Source organism: Octopus bimaculoides, chromosome 6 (assembly GCF_001194135.2).
Source record: "Octopus bimaculoides isolate UCB-OBI-ISO-001 chromosome 6, ASM119413v2, whole genome shotgun sequence".
NCBI classification, from domain to species: domain Eukaryota; kingdom Metazoa; phylum Mollusca; class Cephalopoda; order Octopoda; family Octopodidae; genus Octopus; species Octopus bimaculoides.
In genome coordinates this window covers 76,750,895-76,761,192 of record NC_068986.1, presented here as the reverse complement: position 1 = coordinate 76,761,192, position 10,298 = coordinate 76,750,895, and the positions used below count along the sequence as shown (strand labels likewise).

The window sequence follows — 10,298 nt, the reverse complement described above, 5'->3', positions numbered from 1 at the left end:
ATTTCTGCAATGTGGTGCATAAATTGTCAAGTAAATGAGACGCATCTTTGCCTCCACTGATTCACTTGCAAAGTGTTGAGTAAAATTATTTCGTTGCAGACCTCCTTTGGGTCTTTTTATTATCACTACGACACACATAGTCCCCAGTTGGTAACATTGATTTCAAGGCCCTCCTAGATGAGAGACTGGCATTCCACTTAATGTCTATGTTGAATGCTGGCATGGATTGGAGAGTTATTAATGTAGAAATATGGTATCGTAGCTACTAACAGTTGAGGGTTGCGTAGTCTAGACGGCGTTTTTAGATTTCATTATTCTCTTTAACCCGGGCAAAGCCGGGTATTTCTGCTAGTATATTATAAAGTAACAGAAATATATATATTATGGAGTCAAATACATATCCTTTACTTACCCTTATCTTTGCTCACTTTTGCCTAAGAAACTGTTATATACTTTCAAGAAAGACTACATAATCATCCATCACTGAATGCTTTTATTATTAGTGTGTTCATAGCACCTTCTAACTAGAACTAGTGAGCAAAGAAACAGTAAATTAATGGACTAAATTATCTAGAGCCAGTGGACTGAGAATAACAGTTCAATGAGATGACAAAATTGTCTACAGCTAGTAAATATTATTTAAGGAAATGTAAAACTATATAATCTAATATCCTTTCCTTATTTATGGTTCCTATTTCTAGGAGCCATGAAAGGTCACCTTCATTAATTTGTGGTCAATAACAATTGGCAACAAATTAATGAAGGTATCTTTATGTGGTTCATGTAGGAGCATGACAGACTTTTGCTAATGTTAAAAATAATTATGATAATTTTTTGATTTAGAATTTCAGTTTAATTGCTGGTAGGAAGGAACATGTTTCATTTTTGTTATACAATATATTTACCTTTAGGTGGTCCCGGTGTACATGTGAGTCTAGCAGATCTACTACCAGAACTTGCAGCTAAGATTTACCACAAAGGAACACTCCATCTTATCCATCGCCTTGACAAAGAAACCACAGGGGTTCTCTTACTTGCAAGGTAACAGTATTTTCCTTGGCACTTCTCCCCCACTCTCTGTCTATTCAGTTATTCTTTCATCAGAAGACAGCTAATAATAAATGATTTGTTTTTAAAATTATATTTCACATAGGACAGCAGAAATGGCAGCTGTTCTTCATAAGATGTTCAGAGAACAAGAAGTTATCAAAAAGTACTGGGCCATAACTAAAGGTGTACCAAATCCTGATATTGGTATGTATTATGCCTCTAAAATTTCTGACTATCTCAGATTCCAAAACAAACTTATTTTAATTTTTGTGGATTTTTAAAATCATTTTCTAAATCAAAAATATTTTCTTAGTACCATTTGCTGTCATTGTCATCATTATTTTATGTGACCATTATTTACAATGAGCATGCTGTAAAGAGTTTTTACCTACTTCTTTTCTGCATGGCAAACATGATTGTTTTCCTGATGCATCAGAGTCCTGTCTCTTTTTCTATTTGTTATAATTTTTGTGATGGCTAGTTTACTTTAAGGCCTTTCAATTCCAGAGAAAAGCTACGTATAGAGGGAATCATGGTATGGGCATATAATGTGCATAGGTGAAGATAATTGCATAAAAAGGTACTGCATGCACAAAGTGGATGATACCAGTAGAAGAGAAACACTTAGAAAGACATGGAATAGTGGAAACCAATTCCAATATGTTAAGCCTCACAGAGTTGTTGACAACCAACCGCAATAACTGGTGATATGCTGTAGTGTACAAAACCCACTCTCCTGATCTAGCATTGCACAATGAATGCTAATGAGAGGAATGTTGTTGGCTGGGATGTTCTTACTGCATTCACCCACTGCTCCTCCCCTGTCTCTATCTCATTATCCTCTCACAACTGTCTCCCTACATGGGATGCTGTCTCTACTTTCATCCTCTGCTCTCTTCTACTACTATGGAAACCTCCAGCCTTTCTTTCTCTAATTAAATCTCCATTCATTACTACTTCCCTATGTTTCTTTCTCTCACTGTCCTCTCTTCACAACCCTTCTGCTTAAGATGATATCTCTGCATTCATACCAATCTCCATCCACACCTGTGTGATACTTCCAGTTTTTTTTTATATACCTTGTATGGTATTTTGTATATCATTATCATCTTTGTTTTATTCTAATATGTGTCACTGGTTTATTGAAATTATGTTTGTTCCCAGCTAAGTTAGAACAATTAATTGTCACTGATTCATTTTATTCATGCAAATTATGTAGGCCATAAATATGTTGTTCTTTTTTCTCTAAATGTCTCATTATGCTGGAGATAAGGTAGGGCTACTGCTGAGCTAATGATGCCTATTGTGGCTGGAACACCTGTTCACAGCTATCTTCTCGTCTTCATACAAACTGTCTTTTCCTTAATGACATGTCAATTTTGGAGAATTTGTGAGATTTTCTCCCCTTCCCATTAGGAGTTGCTCTCAATTACCAACAAGCAAATAGTTCAGTCTTCTCTGGAAGCAAAGATAATTTCAGTGATCTAGGATTTATTTTGTATGGTATTTAGTATGCTCTTATCATTGTTGCTCAGATACATGCCTCTGGCTACTCTGAATCATTTGTCATGTTGGAGAACAGATGATAGTCAGATGAGACCAAATCAAGAGATTAGGGATGATGATCAACCAGTTTAAAATCACAGTTAAGCATAGCAGCCATTGAAACCAAGAATTTGTGTGCTGGATCACACTCCTGATAAATAAAAGAGATCCCTTCATCAGTTTTCTTGGGCATTTGGTCTTGATAGTCTTTCATAACTATCACAGCAAGCTGGCATAATACCCTCCATTGATGGTGTGGCCCTTTTGAAGATAATCAATAAATACAATGCCTTTTGCATCCCCAGAAACCAAAGGCCATCACCTTCCCTGCAAATGGAACCACTTTGGCTTTTTTTTGGAGATGAGGAGGGGTGCTTTAATTTTCTCCATTTATATAATAACTTTCTTTTTATTTGTCAAGGAATTATTGATATCCCAATCGCTGAAGGATCAATTGATGGGAAATCAAGAGTAAGTTTAAGATTTTACTTCTAATCATATATAATTCACATCAGTACATTGAATTACAATTAATGAGTGGAATTCATTGCTGATAATAAATACCCATTGATATTTTGCTAGGTTATTAAGGTGCCAACCTACCATTCTTGGGTTGAAGATACTTAACCCATTGCTACCAGTGCACAGTATTGCTTACTAAAACACTTAACTGTCACTTATTTGTAAATAAATACCACAAACAGTTACAGTTTATTGCATTAGGGCGTTGGAGAACTTGTTTTTCTTTCACTTTCATTCCTAAGTTCAAATCTTCTTGGAGACAAAACCAACTTCAGTCATTGCATTTAGCAAGGTTATGGAAAGAGTTTTGATGAAGTACTTAATTAGAATGAATTGAACAAGGATAGCCTTGGAAGATGTTGCATATCAATAAGATAGGAATTTTTTTTTCCACAATCTAAAATATACTCTCCTTCATTTTCTACAATGCTCTTCTATCTATCTATCTGGTAGACTTGCAAGTCCCCTCTTCTGAAATTCACTTGTCTGTAATGAAAAATACTCCTCCAGTACTGTTCTGACCTCATCTACAGAATTCATATTTTTTCTGTTCAAATGATTTTGAAGACTGTAGAATAAATGAAAATCAGATGGGGCAATGTCCAGCGAATATGGTAGGTGGGACGTCATTTCCCATTCAAACTGCTCCAGCCTTTGGGATGTCATCCTTGCTGTATGTGGCTGAGCATTATCCTCGTGAAAGAACACCTTTCATCTTGAAACCAAAGATGGTCGTTTTTCTTCTAGCACTGACTTAAGCCACTCAAGCTGCTCACAGTAGATCTCCTTTGTTATCGTTTGGTTTGGGTTCAAAAGTTCAAAATGGACTAAACTTTTCATATCCCACCAAACAGATAACAACACTTTACGTGGGTGAAGACCTTCTTTAGCCTGGGGTGCCGGTGTTCCTCCTTTCCCTACCCACTGTCTCCAGTGCTTGACATTTTTATAGAGAACCCATTTGTCGTCACTATTCACTATTCGGTCCAAAAAAGGTTCATTTGTGAGATGTGACAGAAAAGAAAGGCACACATTCACTCTCTGTGTGCAATTAGACTCAGGAAGTTTGTGAGAAACCCATTGATCCAATTTGCTGACTTTTCCGATGGCACGCAGGTGTCAATGAATGGTTGACTGACCAAATCCAAGATTCTCTTCTAGTTCCTCAACAGTTATGATGGAATTTTGTTCCACCAGGGTTTGCAGGACATCCTTGTTGAGCTCTACAGATCTTCTAGGATGAGGTTTATCTTATACACTGTAGTTTGTCGCTCGGGTTTCTGGAACCACTGTTGACACTGGCTTACGCTTATTCTCTGATCTCCATATACTGCATTGATATTCCTCGCACTTTCTGTTGCATTGTTGCCTTTATTGAACTCATTCAGCAAAATATGCTGAATATGCTCCTTTGTCACTTCCATTATAACTTTGAAAAAATAGCTTAAAATCGAGCTACACTCTTCAAAACTTGCACTAAGAATAAGGACAAGGTGAAATTACTATCTGCTTTTATAGCAAGTTGATGCAGTTAGTTTATCCCATCCCTCTCTGACTTCTAGTTCATGCAATAAAAAAGACCACATTGTTTATGGGATGGCCTAATAAATATGGTCCAACCCATGCCAGCATGGAAAGCGGATATTAAATGATGACGATGATGATGATATACACACATATAAAACATACATATATGCTTACCTACATCAAATTCCTCTATGCAATTATATTAGGATACTAAAGCCTTCTCACATAGTCAATAACTTACTTTAATAGCTGCTTTCTACTCTGAAACTATACTCAACATAATAGAAATACTTCATTAAATCTTAAATAATCAAGTATGTTGCTTGTCCTATTCATTAAACACTTACCAGCTTTATTTTGTTCTGCTGGCTATAAACGATGTGTATAAAATACCTTTATTCTGCACCAATGTTTTTTTTTTTTACTGTTCCCTCTAAGATGGTTCTGAAACCTGACTACACTGAAGAAACTCGATTGGTAATGAAGAAAAGTTCAGTGAAACGATTTGAAGCTGTTACTCGCTACAAAGTATTGTGTAAATCATATGAAAGTGCTTTAGTGGAATGCCAACCAAAGACTGGTAATTCTCTTTGAATTGTTTGATGCAGTTTCTCCTTATTTTAATATATTTTCATAAGGCTGTAAATGCAAGTGATGTAGCATCTCAACAAATGGAGCTCAAAAAGCACTGTTCAGCTATCCTTCATTTTAATTATAATTCTTGTCAACTGAAGCACATGCTTTTGTTTACATCTAATCGGCCTTTTCTGTAAAGGAGGGATGGGAAATGACTGGGTTAAGACGGTACGGTGAGCCTTTTCTGCTTTGCATAACTTGTTAAAAATATATTCTGTATCTATGAAACTTTCTCTCTCTTTGTCTATCGGTCACCGACCATCGCTTTCTTCTGTATCTATGAAACTTCCTCTTTAGTCAATGGTTATGCAAAGCAGAAAAGGCTCACCGTACCGTCTTCCCCAGTCATTTCCCATCCCTCCTTTACGGAAAAGGCCGATTAGATGTAAACAAAAGCATGTGCTTCAGTTGACAAGAATTATAATTAAAACGAAGGATAGCCGCACTGTTCAATTCCTGGTTAAATTCTCTTTTATGTGATTTAGAAGAATAAGTGTAGTACCTTTGTATATTTTCAAGACCAAGGGAAAGACTAGATATTTGGTCTGCATGCTTGTAAGAGAGTGGCTTCCACTTAAGGTAACCAAGGATCAGTTGCTGGTCTTAAATCTTATGATACAAAATACTTGAATGCCACATCTCACTTCTCTACTTCTATAAAACTTGAGGCATTTATGCCAGTCAGAAGAAACTAATGTTTTTACATTAGTCCTTGTTGCTGTCATTAAAACTAATTTCGTAAGGTTCCGGGTTCATTCCCACTGCGTGGCACCTTGGGCAAGTGTCTTCTAATACAGCCTCGGGCCAACTGAAGCCTTGTGAGTGGATTTGGTTGACAGAAACTGAAAGAAGCCCATCATGTATATGTATATATGTATATATATATATATATATATATATATATGTATGCGTATATGTTTGTCCCCCCAATATTGCTTGACAACCGATGCTGGTGTGTTTATGTCCCCGTAACTTAGCAGTTCGGCAAAAGAGACCGATAGAATAAGTACTAGGTTTACAAAGAATAAGTCCTGGGGTCGATTTGCTCGACTAAAGGCGGTGCTCCAGCATGGCCACAGTCACCTGACTGAAACAAGTAAAAGAGTAAGGTTGATTTTTTTTTTTTTTTTTTTAATGTTTACAAATTTTGCTTCCCTGTGTTAACAATGTGAGTCTATAGCTGTCTGAAGCCATAATTTTTATTGCTAGCTTCATAGAAATTTGACTTTAAAGAAAAATACTTAGACAGGGAATATGTTTTAACACGAGAATTGTGTATATTAATACAGTGTTTTAAAATGTTAACTTTATTTTTTATTGAAGACAAACTTATTAACTTGGAGTATTATATCAAATTTACATGTATCGCCCCCACTCCCCATTACTGGTAGAAAACAGTTTACCATATTTTCTGACATACAAGTCAACTCAATACATTGTATAAACACATGTAAACATTCAAACATCATCACTATCTTTCCAAATCTTCCTGCATTTCACATGGAAATTTTGTTCCTCTAAAATCAGCTTACCTTTTTCAAGTGTAAATTCTGGTCTATAAAATTCAGCTTGTATGTGGAAAATATGGCACTGTTTTTTAATAGTTTTTTTCTTTCTTTTTAATAGCAACTTTAAAACTGATTCTTTTTCAGGTGTCAAGCATCAAGTTCGAGTTCATTTAGCATTTGGTCTTAACACACCTATTATTGGAGACCACAAATATTCACATATTAACAAACTTGCTCCTCAGGTAAATAATCTTTGTGTTTCTGTAAATTTGTCTGTCATATTAGACTAAGAAAAGGTCAAGCACATAAAAGTATGACTTGATAATTCATAGTGATCTTTTGTGAATGAAATATTGCTGAAAACATTTAAGATCTTGAACCAATAAATGATTGAAGAAAAGTTCATGTGGCTGACTGGTAAAAATAATTCCCAGTTTTAGTGCAGTATAGAAAATGTTCATTTTTTTTCACAAGTGCAAGGAAACAACATATTAAATTGACCTTTTCAGTTTCCATAGCTTATACTAAAGTATAGGGATGGTGGTGTGGTTGTAAGATTTCTTTCACCACCAAGTGGTTTTAGTATCAATCCCTCTGTGTTACCTTGGACAGGCATCAGACCAACCAGTATATTGTGTGTGAAATTTGATAGATGGAAACTGTATGGAATATCATCAGATATAGCTTTGTGGTTGAGAAATTTGCTTCCCAACTATTGTCTTGTGATAGTTGTAAATCATTGTCCCAGTTATACAAGCCATACCATTCATTACAAGTATCTTGTAAGAACATATCTAGTCATGTTCTTGCAGAAATATTATCTCGCTTGAAAAGAGGTGAGTGTTGGCAACAGGAAGGGCATCCAGCTGTAGAAAATTTGCCTAAATATATTCCATCCATCCATGCTTGTTTCCATGTGTTCACTTTGTCCTCATTTGAGTAAAAACAATGAGACTTTATGTATGTGTCCTGTAAACAATACATCTCATAACTTGTGAAAACCATTGAAAGAAATTTGTCATCAGGAAGAGAATCTGGCTGTTGAAAACAGCCTTGATTAGTCTGATCCAACTTTTGCTAGTATGGATGTAAAAGATTATGATATCTCTGAATTGTTGTTGGCACTCCGTCATCAAGGGTTCCAGTTGACCCGATCAATGGAACAGCCTGCTCGTGAAATTAATGTGCAAGTGGCTGAGCAATCCACAGACACGTGTACCCATAACATAGTTCTCGAGGATATTCAGCATGACAAAGTGTAACAAGGCTGACCCTTTGAATTACAGGCACAACAGAATCAGTAAGTAAGAGTGAGAGAAAGTTGTGGTGAAAGAGTACAGCAGGGTTCGCCACCATTCCCTGTCGGAGCCTCGTGGAGCTTTAGGTGTTTTCGCTCAATAAGCACTCACAATGCCCGGTCTGGGAATCGAAACCATGATCCTATGACCGCAAGTCTGCTGCCCTAACCACTGGGCCATTGCGCCTCCACATCTCTGAATTAACATTGAATTAAGAGTGCTGACGAAATTTTTGTGAAGTGTTCAAGTATTTAATTTATCATCAAGACCAACCAAGATTTCACATTCTAACTAATAATGTTATTTTGGTCTTTTTCAGCGTTTGTTTCCAGAAATATTACAGCGCTTAAATGTTCGACAAAGTAAAGTACGTTACATACCAATGCATCTCCATTCAAAAATTATAATTCTCCCTCAACTACTTGATGGTAAAAACCTGTTCATAAAAGCTGATTTACCATACCATTTCCGCAAGAACATGAAGAGTTTAAAGCTTAAAGCAGACAAGTAAAAATTAATAAATATATATATATATAAACTGCATTGTGCCTTAAAAGTTTTTATAGAAAATCACTGGAAATAATTCTGTTTGAGGTGACAAAACTGATAAATACTTTTTTCCAACACAAAAATAACACCTTGTGAGACTCACCTTCAGTTTACAGCAATCTTACTACTCACAGTAACATTTGGCAAAGAGCCTCTGTTTGTATCATCTTAAAAATTTTAAGTTATATCTTCATTATTATATCTGTTTCTCTGTGCTGTAATTGATAGAATGGTTCTGTAATATAATATTTCTATGACCTCATTCTTGCATTATCTAATTTTTCAGGCTCAACATTTTAATCTGAACTTGAATCTTTTATATTATTTTCTAAGTCTTCTTTGATGCACATCTCTTAATCAACCAGCATGTCATGTATTAATTTAGAAATGAGAGTATAACAAGTCAGGAACAGCATAAAATAGGAGATAATGGATAAGGACAGTCATAACAAAGTTTTGGTTTGCCTGTGAAAAAGATCTTATTTCTGGTAAACCAGCTCCAAGAACTGTGAGGCAAAATGCCAAGTTTTGTTGGGTAAATGGATTGTATGTGACAACTGTTCACATCTTTTTTTTCCTTAATGGAATTGTGCATTATGTGCATTTTGAAACTTTAGTCTGTCAGAGCTAATCTGAATGAAAATGTCAGTGAATGAGGTAGTGGACAAAAGCCAAGAGATTGGCAATTTATATTCTCTCAGTGGTACTGCATAGTGTCTGGCCATAGTCAAGACAATTGGCCCTGTCTAAGTAACTGAAACTAAATAACAGAGTAGTTGCCATGATGCTGCAGTTTATTTCTGAGAGAAAATCTCTTCATAGACATATTGAAAACATGTTCACCTCAGAGTGAGGCAAAAATCGTCACAACAGTGACTCATGAGAATGACATGAATTTTGCCCTACTGCTGTGCACCAGCTTGTTAGATGAAATTTATACTTCGATATATAGGAAACAGCGAATAATGCATTCACTGAATATTATAGAAAGCTCAGGGAATGCAACTGAAACAGCATTAAATCAAAATTGCCATCTGTGTATCATACTAAATGTATATTCTCCATTGGAAGGTATGATTTTTGGCTGAGAGGAAATCTCTTCATAGATGTGTGTTAGAATGAAACAAATACAGTTACAGCAGTGCCTCACAAGAAAACAAGTGTTTTGCCCTACATGGTGTTTGCCAATGCCATGCACTGATCACGTATCTAGATGAAATTCAATCTTTGATATATATAGAAAACATTTCCTCTCCAACAAAGAATACAGCATCCTGCCTTTCAACAGTTTAAAAACATTTAGTATGATATATATATATATATAGATAATGCAGAATGGGACAAGAACGCAAAACATCCAGACAAGTGATACAAGAAAGGGACAAAACATACAGATAGACGATACAAAGAAAACACAGACATGTCATTCGGGGTTTTCTCTCTTCAGTCGAGATCCAGATTATCTTTGCAATTTCGGCTGGTTATTCTCGATATTTCTCCAATCTGGCCAGCCCCAGGGAAAAACTAAGCTAAGAACATTAGATTCCTTGGAAGAAAGCAGCGAATATATACAAAAACAAGGACGGAAAAAAAACGAACAATGTTACACAAATACAGATGTCTTTTGACTAAGGACAAATAAAATTAAAGCTGGCGTATATGG

General features: G+C 35.8%; 1 protein-coding gene across 3 annotated transcripts in view; it reads left to right on the top strand.

The window, feature by feature from the left end:
• LOC106873813 (uncharacterized) overlaps positions 1-8,897 on the top strand; it is a 16,928-nt gene extending 8,031 nt beyond the window's left edge. For all 3 annotated transcript variants that reach the window (XM_014921325.2, XM_052968888.1, XM_052968887.1), the window contains 6 exons: positions 912-1,041; positions 1,154-1,254; positions 3,017-3,066; positions 5,083-5,224; positions 6,933-7,030; positions 8,406-8,897. In XM_014921325.2, the coding sequence (XP_014776811.1) occupies positions 912-1,041; positions 1,154-1,254; positions 3,017-3,066; positions 5,083-5,224; positions 6,933-7,030; positions 8,406-8,597 (713 nt within the window). In that variant the 3' untranslated portion in view covers positions 8,598-8,897. The remainder of the gene's footprint in view (positions 1-911; positions 1,042-1,153; positions 1,255-3,016; positions 3,067-5,082; positions 5,225-6,932; positions 7,031-8,405) is intronic.
• The last annotated feature ends 1,401 nt before the right edge of the window (positions 8,898-10,298 follow it).